At 30.1% G+C, this 20271-nt stretch overlaps 1 protein-coding gene across 1 annotated transcript; it reads right to left on the minus strand.

Annotated features, from left to right (window-relative positions):
- Window positions 1-9754: 9754 nt before the first annotated feature.
- Window positions 9755-16158, minus strand: LOC117921137. Its single transcript, XM_034838937.1, has 2 exons — window positions 15087-16158; window positions 9755-9793 (listed from the first exon to the last, which is right to left on the minus strand). Exons 1-2 carry the CDS (start codon window positions 16156-16158, stop codon window positions 9768-9770), a joined length of 1098 nt encoding a protein of 365 aa, XP_034694828.1. The 3' UTR covers window positions 9755-9767.
- Between the last annotated feature and the right edge of the window lie 4113 nt (window positions 16159-20271).

Consider the following 20271-nt stretch of genomic DNA (forward strand, 5'->3'; position numbering starts at 1 on the left):
ATGGTTCTTCTTTCTTGGGATCCTCTCCAATTTCTTCTTGTTGCCTTCTATCTTTAATTTGTAATTTTCCCATAGAGGTCTCCAAGCCTAAATCATCATCAAAACTCCCTCTTTCTTGGAGAGAATTGTTAGATTCATAAAAAATAACATGGATGGACTCCTCTACAACCATGGTTCTTTTGTTAAAAACTCTAAAGGCTTTACTTGAAGTTGAGTAACCAAGAAAAATTCCAACATTCGATTTTGCATCAAAATTTCCAAGATTGTCTTTGGTGTTTAATATAAAGCATTTGCACCCAAAGACTTTGAAATAACTAATGTTGGGTTTCTTGTTTTTCCAAAGCTCATAGGGAGTTTTCTTAAGAATAGGCCTCAATAAAATTCTATTTAAAACATAACAAGAAGTGTTAACCGCTTCAGCCTAAAAATATTTTGGTAAATTGTTTTCATTTAGCATGGTTCTAACCATTTTTTGAAGAGTTCTATTTTTCCTTTCAACTACCCCATTTTGTTGAGGAGTTCTAGGAGCCAAAAAATTATGGTTAATAACCATGCTCATTGCAATAGTTTTCAAAATCAATATTTTCAAACTCTCTCCCATGATCACTTCTTATGCAAGTAATTGTAAAACCTTTTTCATTTTGAACCTTGTTACAAAACTTTGAAAACTCATAAAAGACTTCATTCTTTTGACTTAAAAATAAGACCCAAGTGTATCTAGAAAAGTCATCCACAATAACAAATGCATAAGATTTTCCTCTAAGGCTTAGTGTCCTAGAGGGACCAAATAAATCCATATGCAACAATTCAAGAGGCCTAGTTGTTGAAATGATTTTTTTTTTTTAAGAGTTTTTTATTTGCTTTCCCATTTGACAAGCTTCACAAACACAACAAGTTTAAGCACAATATAAACAAAAATAAAGAGATAGACTTAGAGAATTCAAACTTGGGTTTTATAGTGGTTCGACACTTCCTTGCCTATGTCCACTCTCCTCAATCTCCTAACCGAGTGAGGGTTTCACTAACTTGAAGCTTCAACGAAGCTTCCAATCTTCTTACACTTGGATTCTTGCTCCAATGGGCTCTTACACAATCTCTTCAAGATTCAAACCTCTTGAAGGCTTTAACACTCAGTTTTTACAAGAATGAATCCCTCAACCTAGCTTAAGGATAGCTCAAATACAAGACAAAGCTAGGATGACATACAAGAGTACACTAAAGGATATGCAAGTGATGATTTAACGCATTAAGAAAGAAATGAGAGCTTTTTGGTCAAGAACATGTAGGTAGACAAATGATTGCAAGTGTTTTCTTGTCAATAAATGAAGCGGAGCTCTCAATTTATAGGTTTCTAAGCTCGGGAGCCAAAAACGGTAAAAGGTAACCTCGACCGGTCAAGCTAGGGGTCGACCGGTTCACTAGCCGTTGGAGCATTAATGCTTGACAGGTTACCGTTGCCTCGACCGGGAAGAGATGAACCTCGATCGAGAAGAGAAGACCATTGGGAGAGAGAGAAGATTTGGGGCATTCCTTGACTGGACCTTGATCGAACAAGGGCAACCGGTCGACCGGTTCCCTAACTGGTTGAGCCGGTTGGTCATAGTCTCAACCAGTTGAGCCTTTTGGCCTCGAAAACCTATCTTTTTCAATTCATTTCTTTTCTAACACTTAGGCAAGGTCTTTAGGTGAATTATTATGCCAATTTTAAAACATTTTGGCTAAGGTACATTTGTTAAAACTCGATTTTTAATAAAATCAAAGTTTTAAAGGATAAACCGAGTTTTCTAAGTTGCATGAAATGGCATGAAAATCCTAAGTGCACCCATGCATTCATCTTACATTCGTTTCTTATGATCACAAGTCTTCCAAAAGTCTCGATCTTGTATCCATTTGGTCATTTGATGAATTTTCGAGTTTATGCCTAAGATTCTTAACCATTAAACCAATTAGTCACTTAACCATGATTTGTTATCATCAAAACCCGATTAGGAGAACCCTTGGGCTAATAGATATATACCTCGTTAAATTACAAACATTAGTTTATGGTGAGTCTGAACTTAGTAGATAGTAAGTCACAAACTCAAGTTTATATCTCGTTATGATATTATAAGATATTGGAATGAAATTGATTCTATGTAGTGGGATGTTGAGTCAACTTTAAAATTGGATTATGAGAGAATCAATATTTTCCTATTAATACTAGAGATCCCTACTTAAGCTCATATTCCTTGGTTTCTTATTTATATGTGTACATAAGGGAATTTTGGTACAAATACAAGATTGCATAAAAGGTTATGAATGATCTTTCTTGATTGAGCTAATTAATTAATTAATTGGAATTCAATAGTACTAATTAATTAATTAAGACCCAAGTAGGCTAGATTAAGTGACCTAAATCCAAAATGAGCTTAAGTCACTTATGCCCATAAGGAAACCTATATAAACCCCCTTAAAGGTTAGGGCTTCACATACAAGCTTTTGTCATTCAAACTCTAGGGGGAACTCTAGTCTCCATCCCCTTGAAAAAGATTCCACTTGCTCTCATGTTAGGATCTAGGAAAGAAAGTTATCGTGTGGAAAGTCATCTGGTTTTCGAGATCTACAATGTTTTTTTTTTATTGGATTTGATTTGGGAACATCCAAATTATAGTTATGACCTTCTCCTTTTTAGATCTAAGTTTTTAAATGCTATCGATTTCCTTATTCATAGATCTAAAGAAGCCTAGGATATATAGTTATGCATGCATCGTAACCATCCAAGGACAAGAATGGAGATATCCAAGTATTCCTAACACTTGCATGCACTTATAATCCCAAGGTTATCCCAATAGTTATTTATAAATGAAATAAGAACTTAGCCCTATATTTTTAAATGAAATTTATCCACAGTATAGTTCAATTAACATTGAGGTTAAGTTATTGGTAAATAAAAATAATCACATTACATCTCAATGTAGTATGAAAACTCTTCGTTAATTTAAATTAAGTCTCATTTACAAGGATCTTAACACTTTTAAAGTTCTCCATCATCATGTTTAATTATACTCGATGATCTTTAAATTGTATTCATAAAGAACATAATAATAATTAGATCTAGTTTTAAATTTTGTAAATATACATTTGACTTAATACCATTTATTTCTAGTTTTAAATTTTTAAATATATACTTGACTTACTTCGTGTAACTTCATTTTCACAAATAAATTTACTTAGATTTAATAAAAAAATTCCACCATCTTATATACAAGAAGAAATTCTCAAGAAGAAAAAAAAAAGTAAAAATGAAATTCTTGTAACAAGAGAGAATGATTAGGTTGTGATGGTGCGGGACATAAAAGTAGTCGAGGTAGTAAAAAGATTGAGGAAGTTGTGGTGGTAAGAAAGAGATTGAGAAAGTCATACCAGTGAAAAAAAATCTAGTTAGAGAATAAGCGGGCACTTCATAAATTGATGGCATAAGAAAGTTAGAGGGACTTCATAGGAAGAGAGAAAGCAAAATCAATGAGAGAGAGAGAGAGAGAGCTCTATAAATTAGAAATAAGAGAGAAAAAGAGGATTTTTGAAGGGAAATAAAGAGCATTAAAAATATTAACAAGGGTCATATATCATCAAAGAATGAATAAGATCGATCATTTATTTTAGATATTATTTGCCTTAAAATGTTTTGTATTTAACATCGAATAGATTTCTAATACTTGGTGAAGTTATTAAGCACTCATGCTATGAGAGTGATATCCATATTGGGCTTATGAGCTTGATACATGAACCAACCATGATGGTCTTAGGATTTTAGTTTTAGATTTAGAGTCATGTTCAGGATTTTGTTTTTGTTTTTAAGTAGTAGCTTTTGTTAAGTGGCAATCTTGAGAGATTGGAACATGAGTGCTAAATAGAAGTGGGAATCCTAATGTTTGGTGGAAATCAAATATCGTAGCTAAAGTAGGGAGTAGTGGAGGAATGTTTATGATATTTTAAGGTGTATTACAATAATTATGTTTGTTGTGAGGTGGTTGGTGGGGATAGTGGCCACTAAAATAAAATTGGTGGTTTTTGTAAGGATAAATAATTCAATATTCTAAATGCAAAAAATATCATTTTTAAAAATATGAATAGAAAATTTTTGGGAATCTTAGCTAGGAATTATAAAGCTAATTAGTAAATAGAAAATAAAATTTGATAGACCATCTAAATAGTAATAATAATAAGAAGAAGCATAAACTTGCAATGTGATTATTAAAATTAGTTAAGATTGATCAAAATCTTGATTTATTTTGTATTTAGGTGAAAACTAGGTGGATTTTATCTCTTTTTTTTTCATTTTATTTATTTATTTATTTATTTTTATTTTTTATTTGGTCTTATGCTCAATGATAAAATGTTTGAAAGTAATATGAAAGAATAAAATAAGTTAAAAATATCTTTCTTGAAAATATCATATTTGAAGTTCATTATTTATTTTTTGAATAAATAAAAAAGGGAATATAATTGTTATTATTTATACATATATAATAAATGTAAAAAATATTTTTTTTCCCATGTTTTGACTATTAATATCCTAATAAGAAATGTACACCTTCTTGATGGGCTAAGGAGGAAGTGAACTTAGCATTTTGTAAATCAACAATTGGAATTTATTCACTTTACTACATCCTCTTGTATATCTTAGAAAACTATCTCCTATACATTTTACTGAGCAATAGAAGTAAGAATTTGTACTCATTCTCTTTGTTGTTAATTTCTTGCTTATTGCATCTTTGAAAGGGAACCAATGGTAAGGATAAAGTAGGGAAAGGGAAATGAGGCTTGCTTGACTCAAAATTATGTTTGCTCAACTCTTTAATAAATTTTTATTTTATTCAAAAATAAAATAAAAATCTAAACCCAGATTGTCCCTTTAACTAGGGAGTGTTGAAAATGTGTTTAAGAGACTTTTTGCTTGGTCTTAAGAGGGGTTTACCTTTGACACAAAGTAATTAGTAATGTTTTGAAAGGAGATTTTAGTGTTATATACTCATCGTTAGACTTTGCACTCTTAAGTCTTAAAAGAGCATCTTTTATTATTGCTACTTTATGCTAAAACTTTGTTCTTCTGCAAAATCCTATTTTTTCGCTTGTTTATTAAGTTTAATGGACATTTGGTAAATCATCTTAATAACTTGAAGTGATTTAATAACCTAATTTAAGATATTAAGTAAATTAAACATGTTTGATAAAATAACTTAACGGTATGATTTAAAGTAAAAAACAATTTTAAGTAATAAGTAAAAAACAATTAACTTATTCTTAAACTCACATATTTATTTTATCTTTTTATTTTCATTTACTCTAATTACTTCCATGATCTCTTTTGTTAGATCATTGAATTCCATTGTTATTCGACTTCCTTTACCTTAATTATAATTTACAAGGATAAATATATTAATTTGATGTTTTAAAATAAATTTTAAGTTAATTTTATCAAATAACCTTAATACTTAAAGTAAAAATTAAGTAATAAATTTTAAGTATAATTTAACTTAAAGTCAACTTAAGTCTTTAAATAATAAATATTAAATTTTACCAAATACCTCGTGATGTATTGAAAGCAGATTTTGATGTTATACAACCATCATTAGATTTTGTGGTCTTAAGTCTCAAAAGAGTATCCCATTACTGCTACTTTTGATACTATATGGTTTCCAAATATTATGATAGCATTACTATCTTTATTTTCATAAATATTATTAATGTTTGGGCATATTATATTTAGTTTATTTATCCAGTTAATTCTCATTCCATACCTAATAGTAACCAATATTTATAAGTTTTGCCTCTACCTATTTACTGCTTTACTTCCAAAGGTTTTTACTCTCCACAAATTTCATAATACATCATAAAGCATGGGTTGTTTTTCCTATGAATCCTATAGTATACTATACTAAGGTTTTTGCTTCCTACTTCCATATTATATACTTTAGTATTTACAATAATTTTAATTTGGTATAAATATTCTTTGAGATCTATACAAAATTGTGCAATACATCCTATAACTACATAATTTTGATTCATATTTGCTTAAACACCAACTAAAATGGCTTTTTGTATAATGTTATTTCTAATATCTAGTAGGTTTATATTTACAAGCACTTTTATTTCTTTGTCATGGAGTCCTACAATTTCTATTAAAGTCATTCCTAGATGCATGTATTTATCGGTTTTGTTTTTCAATAAAGTTAGGTTTACAATCGAGGAGACTAGATCTAGAGTTATGAGGTTTCTAGTGGAACTAATAATATTTTATTCTAAAAATTAACTAATGTAAACCTTGTGACTGATCATTTTTTCTAAGATGTTTCATTTATAGTTTTCTTTAGGCTATGTTTGGTTCTAAAAAATTTTGAGGGAAAATGTGAGGAGAAGAAAATAAAAAAGAAAAATAGAAGGAAAGAGTGAAGGAAAAAAATAGATTTAAAATAACTTGTTTCTATATGATACTTTGAAGTTATTTTATTTATTTTAACCCATCAATATAAAGATTAAATCATTTGAAAATATATAAATTTTCAATTAATTTTAATTATTATTTTTTTCTTTAGTATTTTTTTATAGGACAATCAAATATAAAAAAGTTATTTTCTTTAATATTTTTTTTTTCCTTTTTCTCCATACTTTTTAGGAACCAAACGTAAACTTAGGTAGTTTTGTTTCTTGTCTAAATAGAAAAAGTCAAAATAACTAAAAGTCACATGTTGAAATCAAACAACATAACTAAATTGAGTCTACAGTTCACTTTAATTATATTATCAACATATTACTTTTAGCTTAATAGAAAAAACTAAATATTTTGATTTTTTCTATTTAGCCAAAAGACAAACATCATCTTAATCTTTCCTTCACAAACTCTTTAATGTTGTCTCTGGGATTAAATACATCAACTATTTCCATGGTTTGACTAGTAAGATTCTTGGTTCAAAAGGGTTTTTTATGTTTTAGTTTAGGTATTAGTTTTTCCCTTAGATTTAATTTTACAAATTGTTTTAGTAAACTATTAATACCTGCTTCTTGTCAACCATTGGTTTTTTCATGTCACTGATCTAAAAGTTTCTCACCTTTTGATTTAGTTTATGTTGTTCTTGTTGCAGTTGTTCTACTCATTTCCTAATAAACTTTTGTTTTGTACCCTATGTTCTTTAGTATAATCCAAGTTATTTCCTAATTAACAAAGGTTTGTTTAATAGTCTCTAAGCTAACTTCTTTTCTTATTCCTAATGTTGTATTATGTTTAAATTTCTTCTTGTTGTTGTTTTTTAATTTCTTCTAAAAGGTTTAGGGTCTGTTTGAGAATTGTTTTTTAGAACAATTTTATGTTTTTTTTTTTTAAAATATACAGAAAACACTTTTAACAACTAAAAACTATTTTTTGTTTTCTATTTTTTAAGAACAGAAAATATGGTGTTTTAATATAACATCTTTTAGTTATTTTCTATTGTTTTCACTTTTTTTTTTTTAGAACTGTTTTAAGAAATAATTAGACAAACATGTAAAATGTTTAAAAATAAAACACTAAATATAAAAATTATTTTTTAAAATATTAAAAATATTTTAGGTTTTTCAATAGACTTTTGCTCTACAAAATTCAAAGAACAGTTTTCAAAATTTGTTCTTAAAAAATATTTTTTAGAATTTTTTTTTTTTAAACGGTTACCAAACAAACCCTTATTCTTTATGAGTTTTCTTCTTGATTTTGTTCTCTATGTTAGGTTAATATTCTGTTGGTTACATATAATTTCTTAATATATTTCTCAAATATTTAACATCTTACTTGTCTAAATAAAGGTTCATTATTTGTTTACCAATATAAAATTTTATAATTTTTTCTTTAATAAAGGTTTCTATAACGAAAAATTCTTTTCAAGTATTTTTATCAATACTTTGTACTCACTAAGGAATTGAAGAGTTGTTAAAATTTTAATATCACTATTATAATCTTTTCTCTATGTTTGGTTTTAGAGAGTATTAAGAAATGAAAAAATGTTCATAAAAAAGGAATTTTTTTCATATTTGATTTTACTATAAAAACCATGAAAAAAATAAAATATCATTAAAATTAATTAAAAATTATGCAATTTTAAATATTAAATTTTTATACAGAAGAGTTAAAATAAAGGGTTATTTGATTAAAAGGGTTTTTGAAAACCCAAATTTTGAAATATAACATCCCATTCTTTTTTTGTCTCATTTGGACGAAAATGTCCTCATTACTTTCTTTTAAAAATAACTCTCTTTTTTAAAACCTATATGTAAATACTTGAAATGACAAAGAGTACTTATGTAAAAAAATAGGTTACTTTTCAAGAAAGAAACATGGGAAGGGTTAGGTTCACAATTTAGGGATTATTTCATCCCTTTTAATTAAATATTTCTATAATAAATTAAATGACTTTGAACTATCATATAAAAAAATAATTGGATTTAAAATTATTTTTATTTTCTTTTACTTTTCCCCTCTATTTATTCCCTCATTTTTTTTTCAAATGCTTTGAAAACCTGTTTTACCAAAGAGTAAGTCATTTATCAACAATCTATCTAAATTCTTCTCATTGAATATATATAGTCTATTATAAAGTTTTTTATGTGTTTATAATCCATATCATATACTCTCAAAGGATAACGAATAAAAGCAATCACAACAATCAAGCAGGAAAATAAAATAAATTAAGACTATGTTTGGTTCCCAAAAATTTGAGGGAATTTGCAAGGGAAAGAAAATTAAGAGGGAAAGTACAGGAAAAAAAAATAAAGGAAAATAAAAAGTAGATTTAAAATTAAAAAATAATTTTTATTTACTAATTCAAATTCATTAACTTATTTTAACCCATTAATATAAAAATTAAATAATTTAAAATTTCACAAGTGTTTAACTAGTTTTAATTATTTTTTATTTTCTTTTCTTTTTCTATAGGACGACCAAATAGGAAAAAAAATAATTTTTCTTAATTTTTTTTTCTTTCCTTAGTACTTTCCAAGAATCAAACACAACCTAATAGTTTTCAAATGCAATTTTACTTGGTAAGATAAAGTTTGATATTTTTGACATTGTTGTGCTTCAACTATGGTCCTACAATTTTCAAATAATTTTTTAATTTACACATAAGCTCTAACACCCCTAGCTATTCTAAAAAGATATAAAGAGAATTTCAATATAACCACTTATTAATAAAGTTGTCACAAAGAATTTTGTTTTTTTTTTTTTGAAAAAAAAAATGTTGCTATAAAAAAAAATTCTATTAGTGATGACTTACTTTTCATTAAAGATTTATAGGATTAAATACATTTTATCATTTCAATTTTGTTTTGTTTACTATATTTTGTCCTTTTAATTCAAAATTAAACGCTTTACCTCAAACTTGTTAAAAAACAACACTTTGCTTACTTAAGAAAAAATGAATAGCTTATTAAGTGAAAAAAAAAACAAAGTTGAAATATAAAGAAAGTCGACTATCTATGTCACGCCCCAAGACCCACTCCAAGGGCGTGACGGTCATTTCACACCTCAAACCCGAAGGCTTAAAGTATAATCTGACCCAAACAATCATATTGTAACTGGATGTTACCAATTACCAAATACCTGTTCAGAGTAGCAGAACAAAATCTAAAATCCTCAAATTCAATTTCCAAATAACTTCCAAATATCAAATGATCCAAATGAACATAACTAACAGTTAAAACAAAATCCAACATAAAATCCTAAGTCAAATTCTAATGATGACTATTCCTCAGCCTAGCCATCACTCCTCACCCGAACTAAGAGTACCTGAAAAAAATTTCAACAATTGGGAATGAGCTCACAGCCCAATAAGGAATATTAATGCAATTCATGAATCAAATATTTTCATTTCAAATAGGAGATATCAATTTTTTTTTTTTCATCAAATATCAAAGTTTCAACAATACTAATATATTCAAAATTCAACCAACCATTTTCATATCAAATTCAAACACTTTCACATAAGATTCAATCAAATCCATTCAATTTTTCATTACTCTGGTTATCAAATATCAAATGCCCAGTTAGGTGGGACTTTTCAAATGGGTGGCTAGCCTCAAACTGTTCCTGGTGGAAGGAACCAAACACTACTAGTACTAGTAACCTCTAACCAAACCCCTAGAGGCTGGGGTCCAAATCAATTACATTCCCACCAAGAAATGTAAAGGTCAACTATTATATCCCGTTGACAGGGCCGAATAGTCAACTATTATATCCCGTTGACAAGGGCCAAATAAACCAGAGTGATGTTTTTGTTCAAGTATTCAAATTTACACAACATAATATCTCCATATTTTGTGTCATAAATAAAACAAAATATTCCAACATAATATTTAGTATAAAACAGTTTGATCCATGCATGGTAACAAAATATCATTTTCTTTTCCACAATTCAAAATAACATATAAAATACTTTAATTTTATAAATATTGCATTAACTTCCCTTACCTCAAAATATGCAAAGACCTTGAAGGAAAAATAACCTTGAAATGTCTACTTCTCACCTAACACAATAAAAATACCACTATTACTATTTACCTCAAAATATAAATCTGATAATCCTAAAATTTCTAAATGTTAAGATTAATATTTTTTTATTAACAAAGTAATAATTTAATTACTCTATTCCTTATTTAATTATAATTAATAAATTCCCAATTTGTTTCTAATAACACATTACTAATTTAATTAAATTACAATTTTATTTCATTATAAAATTCTATATATATATATTGCTAAATCTCTCATTCTATTTATTACAAAAAAAAAAAATCATTATTACTATTATCTTATTTATTAATCTAAAACTTATTATTATTATTATTATTATTATTATTATTATTATTATTATATTATTATTATTATTATAATTAAACAATTCAAAAGCCATGACTCTCGGGTACACCAAACCAAAAAGTGAGTTTTCTTTTTTTTTTTTTTTTTTTTTTTTCTTTTCAGCACAGCACGCGTACGCCCCTTTTGTTTTTGTTTTGTTTTGTTTTTTTTTTTCCTTCCAGTGCTGTGGACACGCGGCGTTCTCTTGTTTTTTTTTTTTTTTCTCTCTGCTTCCAGCACAGCACGCGTACGCCCCCTTTGTTTTTGTTTTTGTTTTTTGTTTTTTTTTTTTTTTTTTTTTAATAAAATTAACCCTAACCTAAAATCAAAACTTTCCAAGGATTTTTTTTTTTTTTTCATCTAATAAAATTCAAGATCTCCTAAATTCCAACAATAAAATCAAAATCTTAAATTTTTATTATTTTGATATTAAAACGAATTTAAAAAATAATCTAACCCTAATCTAGATTTGGGGTTTTCCAAAAAAAATATATCTAATGTGTTTGAAATTAATCAATGAATCTAAAATATTAAACTAGGGGTTAGATTCTTACCTATAGAGATCTGTTCTTCAACCCTGAAATCTGACTCCAACCTACGTTCTCTGGAATTCTGCGAACAGGAACTCTATTCAGAAAAGAATGGAAAGAATAAAATTTCTAATTTATACCTAGGGTATTTTATTCGTAAAATTACCCTTTTACCCCTCTTCCTTTTTATTAAATTAATTAATTAATTAATTTAATATCATTATTAAGAATTCCTAAATTACCCTTTAAAAGAAAACTTGGGCGTTACATCCTCCCCTCCTTAACAAAAGTTTAGTCCTCTAAACTTGACATACCTGAGTCTTGAAATAATTGAGGATGTTTTTCTCTCATCTCTTCTTCTAACTCCCAAGTAGCTTCACGAACACTATGATTGCTCCATTGAACCTTTACCAATTTGACAACAGCATGACGTAGTACTTTATCCATTACATCTACAATCTGAACGGGCACTTCTTCATATGTCAAGTCCTCAGAAATTTGAATAGGCTCCAATTCCACAACATGAGAGGGATCATAATTATACTTCCTCAAGGTTGAAACATGGAAAACATTATGAATCTTAGATAAACTTGGGGGCAAGGCTACTTTATATGCCAAAGTGCCTACTCTTTCTAATATTTCAAACGGACCCACAAAACGAGGACTAAGTTTTCCTTTTCTCCCAAATCTCATCACAGACTTCATAGGTGAAACTTTCAAGAACACATGATCACCCACCTCAAACTCCAAATCTCGCCTACGATTATCAGCATAACTCTTATGTCTACTTTGAGCTGCTTTTAATCTTTCTTTAATCAAAGCAACTTTTTCAACAGTCAACTGCACAAGTTCAGGCCCCAAAAGTTTCCTTTCTCCAACATCATTCCAACAGATAGGAGATCGACATTTTCTACCATACAATGCTTCAAAAGGTGTCATCCCAATGCTAGCTTGAAAACTATTGTTATAGGCAAACTCTACTAAAGGTAAATGATCATCCCAATTACCTTGCAGGTCCAAAATACAAGCTCTCAACAAGTCTTCCAAAACCTGAATTACCCTTTCTGATTGACCATCAGTTTGAGGATGGAAAGCAGTACTAAAACTCAACTTAGTGCCCAAAGCTTTTTGTAGACTATGCCAGAATCTAGAAGTGAAACGAGGATCTCTGTCAGACACTATAGAAACTGGTACTCCATGCATTCTCACAATCTCCTTCACATAAAGAGAAGCTAAACGATCTAAAGAAAAGTTGACTTTCATAGGCAAAAAGTGAGCAGACTTTGTCAACCGATCAACAATCACCCAAATAGCATTATTACCCCCTGAGGTTCTTGGCAATCCTATCACAAAATCCATGGTAATATGCTCCCACTTCCACTCAGGAATAGCAAGTGGTTGCAAAGACCCTGCTGGTCGCTGATGCTCAGCCTTCACCTGTTGACACACTAAACACTGAGCCACAAATTGTGCAATATCACGCTTCATACCTGACCACCAATAGTTTTGCCTCAAATCCTTGTACATCTTTGTCCCTCCTGGGTGGATTGCAAACTTGGAACAATGAGCTTCCTCTAAAAGCTCCCTCCTTAAGTCTTCATCATTTGGGACACAAAGTCTAGTCCCAAATCTCAAGATCTCATCATCTGACAAAACAAAATCAGGTTTATTGCCCCTCTTAACTTCCTCCATAACTTGCACTAATTGGGAATCATTCTTTTGTAGGGTCTTAATTCTCCCAACTAAGTCTGGTTGTACTCTGAAATTTGCTACAAGTGCTCCTAAGCCCATAACTCGAAAGTGGACTTGTAAACTCCTCAACTCTTCCAATAATTGCCTCTGACAACCTCTAATAGCTGCTAAGGAACCAACTGACTTCCTACTCAAGGCATCAGCTACAACATTCGCCTTCCCAGGATGATACTGAATAATGCAATCATAATCTTTAAGTAGTTCAATCCACCTCCTCTGTCTCATGTTCAATTCCTTTTGGGAAAATAGATACTTCAAACTCTTATGATCTGTGAATATCTCACAAGTTTCACCAAAAAGAAAATGTCTCCAAATCTTAAGTGCAAAAACCACAGCAGCTAACTCCAAATCATGAGTAGGGTAGTTCCTTTCATAAGGCTTCAACTGTCTAGAAGCATAAGCTACAACTCTCCCATGTTGCATAAGAACACAACCCAAACCCTGATGAGAGGCATCACTATACACCACAAATCCTCCTGAACCTGAAGGGATAGTCAAAATAGGAGCTGACACTAATCTATTCTTCAACTCTTGGAAGCTACATTCACAATCATCAGACCACTCAAACTTAACTCCCTTCTGTGTCAACTTAGTTAAAGGTAGGGCAATCTTAGAGAACCCTTCTATAAACCGCCTATAGTAACCAGCAAGTCCCAAGAAACTTCGAATCTCAGTCACAGTACTAGGTCTTCTCCAATTAGCTACAGCATCTACCTTTCCAGGGTCAACTGAGATGCCATCATTGCTTACCACATGCCCAAGGAAAGAAATCTGGTCTAACCAAAACTCACACTTCTTCAGTTTAGCATACAACTGCTTATCTCTGAGGGTCTGTAATACAATACTCAAATGGCCCTCATGCTCCTCTTTACTTCTTGAGTATACCAAGATGTCATATATAAAAACCACCACAAACTGATCTAGATAGGGCTTGAATACCCTATTCATTAAGTCCATAAAAGCAGCAGGTGCATTAGTCAAACCAAAAGGCATAACTAAAAACTCATAATGCCCGTATCTAGTTCGAAAAGCAGTCTTGGGTACATCTTCACTTCTAACCCTTAACTGATGATAACCAGATCGAAGATCAATCTTAGAGAACACACAAGCACCTTGTAGCTGATCAAACAAATCATCAATCCGAGGAAGGGGATACTTGTTCCTCACTGTCACCTTATTCAACTCCCTATAGTCAATGCAAAGTCTCATTGAGCCATCTTTCTTTTTCACAAATAGAACAGGAGCTCCCCAAGGTGAAACACTGGGCCTGATAAAACCCTTGTCTAATAACTCCTGAAGCTGAACTTTCAACTCCTTAAGCTCCACAGGTGCCATCCTGTATGGGGCCTTAGACATAGGACCTGTTCCTGGTACCAGATCGATGGTGAACTCCACCTCTCTCTCTGGTGGCAAGCCAGACAAATCCTCTGGAAAGACATCAGGATACTCCCTTACTATGGGTATGTCTTCTAACTTCAAATCACTTTCATTACTCATCACACTAGCCAAAAATCCTTGGCAACCCTTCTTGAGCAAGCTACTAGCTCGCAAGGCTGAGATCATACGCAGTGGTCTGTCCACATGCTTCCCTTCAAAGCTAAACTTAGGCTGACCAGGAATACTAAACATCACCCTTTTCTCAAAACAGTCAACAGAGGCATGGTAGGAAGCTAACCAATCCATCCCCAAAATCACATCAAAATCCTGAAGGTCAAGGAGTACTAAGTCAACTGGCATTTCCCTATAACCAATCATCACAATACAATTTCTAAGCATTCTACTGGCCACAACAGAATCTCCCACAGGAGTAGCAACAATCAAATCAAAGTCCATGCTAGCAACAGGCAAACCCAACAAACCAGCAAAAGATACTGAAACAAAAGAGTGTGTTGATCCAGGATCAATCAAGACTCTAGCAAATAAGGTGTGGATTCGGAGAGTACCTGTCACCACATCAGAAGTGGCCTGAGCATCTCGATGAGTCATTGCAAACACCCGCCCTTGGGCTTTGGGTTTCTGTTTATCCTCCTTATTTTCCTCTTTAGGCTTCCCAATGATGAACTTCCTATTCTCTGGACAATCTCTGATCAAATGTCCTTGCTTCCCACAACCAAAGCAAGCTCCAGTCTCTCTATAGCATGGCCTACCCCCATGCTTCTTGCCACAAGTAGGACAAATCCCATCCAAATTCTGCGTTGTCTTCCCTTTATTCTGATTTCTTCCTGATGTAGCCCTTCGCTGTGCTTGATTACCATGAGCACCATCACTTCTATTTCGCTTCCTTTGCTGTTCCCTATACTGATGAAGCTCCTCATTATCTTTCTCTGCTATAAGGGCTCTATCAACAACCTCTGAATAGACACCAAGCTTCAGAATAGATATCTTGTTCTTCAAATAAGGCTTCAATCCATCCTGAAACTTTAATGCCTTTTCCTCCTCTGTAGCAATCAACTGTGGGGAAAAACGTGATAACTCTGTAAATTTGGCCTCATACTGAGCCATAGTCATATCCCCCTGTTCCAAACGAATAAACTCCCCCACCTTCTGCCGCCTAACACTGTCAGGGAAATACTTCTTGTAGAAAGCCTCCCGAAATTGTCTCCATGTTATGGGTCCCTGATCCTCCAAAAGTCTCCTAGTCATACGCCACCAATGATCTGCCTCTTTATCTAACATAAAAGCTGCATAAGAGGCTTTTTGCTCCTCAGAGCAAACTATTACATCAAAGAATTTCTCCATCTTAAGGATCCAAGCCTCTGCCTCTGTGGGATCTGTAGCACCAGAAAAGTAAGGAGGACCCAATTTCTTGAAGTCATCAAAAGAGCTACCCCTAGAAGATGAAGACTGTCCTTGAACATTAGTCCCAGCAGCTCGAGCTTGGCGTTCAACTAAACCAGCTAGTGTCCCAAGATACCTATAGATCCCTTCTGCACTCACAGGAGGCAAACCCTCAACTGGAGGTACATCATCATTAGCCTGACTGTTTTGTGAAGAAGCTGCTCTTCTTGGTGGCATGATGTCCTAAAATAATAAGACATAACTAAATTAGTCACTAAAGAACCAATTAGAAAATTTCCAAATGAAGAAAGAATTGGAATTTATACTAAATGAAACTAAAACTTAAACAAATGCGTCACTCATCTATCCCCAATCTAAACCAGTTCAAATTCCCATCAAGATCAAAACCTAGTGCTCTGATACCACTCTGTCACGCCCCAAGACCCACTCCAAGGGCGTGACGATCATTTCACACCTCAAACCCGAAGGCTTAAAGTATAATCTGACCCAAACAATCATATTGTAACTGGATGTTACCAATTACCAAATACCTGTTCAGAGTAGCAGAACAAAATCTAAAATCCTCAAATTCAATTTCCAAATAACTTCCAAATATCAAATGATCCAAATGAACATAACTAACAGTTAAAACAAAATCCAACATAAAATCCTAAGTCAAATTCTAATGATGACTATTCCTCAGTCTAACCATCACTCCTCACCCGAACTAAGAGTACCTGAAAAAAAATTCAACAATTGGGAATGAGCTCACAGCCCAATAAGGAATATTAATGCAATTCATGGATCAAATATTTTCATTTCAAATAGGAGATATCAATTTTTTTTTTCATCAAATATCAAAGTTTCAACAATACTAATATATTCAAAATTCAACCAACCATTTTCATATCAAATTCAAACACTTTCACATAAGATTCAATCAAATCCATTCAATTTTTCATTACTCTGGTTATCAAATATCAAATGCCCAGTTAGGTGGGACTTTTCAAATGGGTGGCTAGCCTCAAATTGTTCCTGGTGGAAGGAACCAAACACTACTAGTACTAGTAACCTCTAACCAAACCCCTAGAGGCTGGGGTCCAAATCAATTACATTCCCACCAAGAAATGTAAAGGTCAACTATTATATCCCATTGACAGGGCCGAATAGTCAACTATTATATCCCGTTGACAAGGGCCAAATAAACCAGAGTGATGTTTTTGTTCAAGTATTCAAATTTACACAACATAATATCTCCATATTTTGTGTCATAAATAAAACAAAATATTCCAACATAATATTTAGTATAAAACAGTTTGATCCATGCATGGTAACAAAATATCATTTTCTTTTCCACAATTCAAAATAACATATAAAATACTTTAATTTTATAAATATTGCATTAACTTCCCTTACCTCAAAATATGCAAAGACCTTGAAGGAAAAATAACCTTGAAATGTCTACTTCTCACCTAACACAATAAAAATACCACTATTACTATTTACCTCAAAATATAAATCTGATAATCCTAAAATTTCTAAATGTTAAGATTAATATTTTTTTATTAACAAAGTAATAATTTAATTACTCTATTCCTTATTTAATTATAATTAATAAATTCCCAATTTGTTTCTAATAACACATTACTAATTTAATTAAATTACAATTTTATTTCATTATAAAATTCTATATATATATATTGCTAAATCTATCATTCTATTTATTACAAAAAAAAAAGATCATTATTACTATTATCTTATTTATTAATCTAAAACTTATTATTATTATTATTATTATTATTATTATTATTATTATTATTATATTATTATTATTATTATAATTAAACAATTCAAAAGCCATGACTCTCGAGTACACCAAACCAAAAAGTGAGTTTTTTTTTTTTTTTTTTTTTTTTTTTTTTTTTTTTTTTTCTTTTCAGCACAGCACGCGTACGCCCCTTTTGTTTTTGTTTTGTTTTTTTTTTTTTCCTTCCAGTGCTGTGGACACGCGGCGTTCTCTTGTTTTTTTTTTTTTTTTCTCTCTGCTTCCAGCACAGCACGCGTACGCCCCCTTTGTTTTTGTTTTTGTTTTTTCTTTTTTTTCTTTTTTTTAATAAAATTAACCCTAACCTAAAATCAAAACTTTCCAAGGATTTTTTTTTTTTTTTTTCATCTAATAAAATTCAAGATCTCCTAAATTCCAACAATAAAATCAAAATCTTAAATTTTTATTATTTTGATATTAAAACGAATTTAAAAAATAATCTAACCCTAATCTAGATTTGGGGTTTTCCAAAAAAAAATATATCTAATGTGTTTGAAATTAATCAATGAATCTAAAATATTAAACTAGGGGTTAGATTCTTACCTATAGAGATCTGTTCTTCAACCCTGAAATCTGACTCCAACCTACGTTCTCTGGGATTCTGCGAACAGGAACTCTATTCAGAAAAGAATGGAAAGAATAAAATTTCTAATTTATACCTAGGGTATTTTATTCGTAAAATTACCCTTTTACCCCTCTTCCTTTTTATTAAATTAATTAATTAATTAATTTAATATCATTATTAAGAATTCCTAAATTATCCTTTAAAAGAAAACTTGGGCGTTACAATCTAAGTTTAATGTTGCTACACTTTATTACTGCATGCAAAAATCACAAATAATCATATAAACATCTCTTTAAAATAAAAAGAATAAAATTAAAACTAATGGTTGTCACATTTCAAAGGTGTCTAAGAAATTTCATTTCAAGAGTACTAATTTAGAGTTGGTTGATTTTATCCAAATTTCAACTAATGTACCAACCTAATATGAAAAAAAAAAAAAAAGCAAATCTTTTTGAAGTTACTAGTAAATGCACACGTGCCAAGATATGTGAAGGAATATGAAAAAAGTTCAATATAAAAAATGAGTATATAAACAACTATAATTTATTTCAAAATAATGCATATAAACTCTTAAAATATAATTTCGATTGCTTTTCAAGAAATATGTAATACTTTGATAGCATTAACCAAAAGGTTTCTTTTTAAAAGAAAAAGAAAAAAAAATCCGAACAAAAATGAATTAATTTGAGTAAGAAATTTGTGGATTAAAAAAAAAATCTCAAAACGATAGCTCTGTTAGACGACACTCGTCAAAAGAGTTGAAGCAAGTTAGGATTTTTTTAAAAAAAAACATAGAATTGAGGATGATAAAAGAAGAGATAAAAATTTTCAAAATTTAAAAGATGAAAAATGGAGTTGTCACAAGAAATTTGAAAAAAAAATTAAACTTTTAATGATAAAATTTTATAATATTTATTAATATTAATAGAGTTTTAAAGAGAACAAAATTTATAATAGTAATGGATGAGAAATTCAAACTTTAAAAGATGAGAAATGGAATGGTGACAAGAAATTTGAAAAATTTTATAATATTAATTAATATTAATAGAGATTTAAAAAAAAATTATAATGTTAATGCATGAGAAATTCAAATCTTAAAAGATGAGAAATTGAATGGTCAAAAAGAAATTTAAAAAGTTTTCAAACTTTTAATGATAAATTTTTATAACATGAATTTTAAAGAAAACAAAACTTATAACGGATGAGAAATTTGAAAAATTTTCAAACTTTTAATATAAATTTTTATAACAGTAATTAATATTATAGGTGGTTTAAAAGAGAGTGAAATTTATAACGTTAATGGATATTAATAAGGTGGTAATAGAATAAATTTCACATCCTCAAATATTAATAGGTTGTAATAAATAAATTGTGAAGGGGTATATTTGAAATTTAAAAATAAATTAATGGATATATTTCATATGAAAATTTTGACAAACACCTCATACCTTTATAAATAGTATAGATTGATAAATGGTTTGAATTTGAATTTGAACTTTTTGCTGCAAATAAAGGAAAATTAGAAATAGAATTTAAACTTCAAAATGTTCATATATGTCAAAATAATTATTGTTTTAGAACTCAATTTATATTAGTACAAAATATGATTGAACCTTTAATCTTAGGAGCTCCTTTTATTACCTTACTCTACACTTTTCAAGTAAATGATGAAGATGTCAAAACTACAATATTAGGAAACACCGTATTTTTCCCTTTCATATATCCATTAACTAAAAAAGAAATACATCAAGTCCAAAGTGATTCAATAAATAAAAGGATAAATTTAATTCAAAGAAATCAAGCTTATATAAATTTTCTATTAAAAGAAATTCAATATAAAAAGGTAGAAGAACAACTTCTAGAAGATAAAGTTCAAAAGAAAAATAAAAGAGATTCAAGATTTTTTTCAAAATGAAATTATTCTGATCTTCCAAATGCTTTTTGGTCCAAAAAGAAACAT

The sequence above is a fragment of the Vitis riparia genome, chromosome 8 (assembly GCF_004353265.1).
Source record: "Vitis riparia cultivar Riparia Gloire de Montpellier isolate 1030 chromosome 8, EGFV_Vit.rip_1.0, whole genome shotgun sequence".
In the NCBI taxonomy this organism is placed as follows: Eukaryota; Viridiplantae; Streptophyta; class Magnoliopsida; order Vitales; family Vitaceae; genus Vitis; species Vitis riparia.

Excerpts from the sequence above, each read along its gene's own strand:
- LOC117921137 (XM_034838937.1), bottom strand. The coding sequence starts at position 16,158 with ATGCCACCAAGAAGAGCAGCTTCTTCACAAAACAGTCAGGCTAATGAT. Across the intron at positions 9,794-15,086 it reads CACTTCTGATGTGGTGACAG|GTACTCTTAGTTCGGGTGAG; the intron begins GTACTCTCCGAA and ends AATTTTTTTCAG.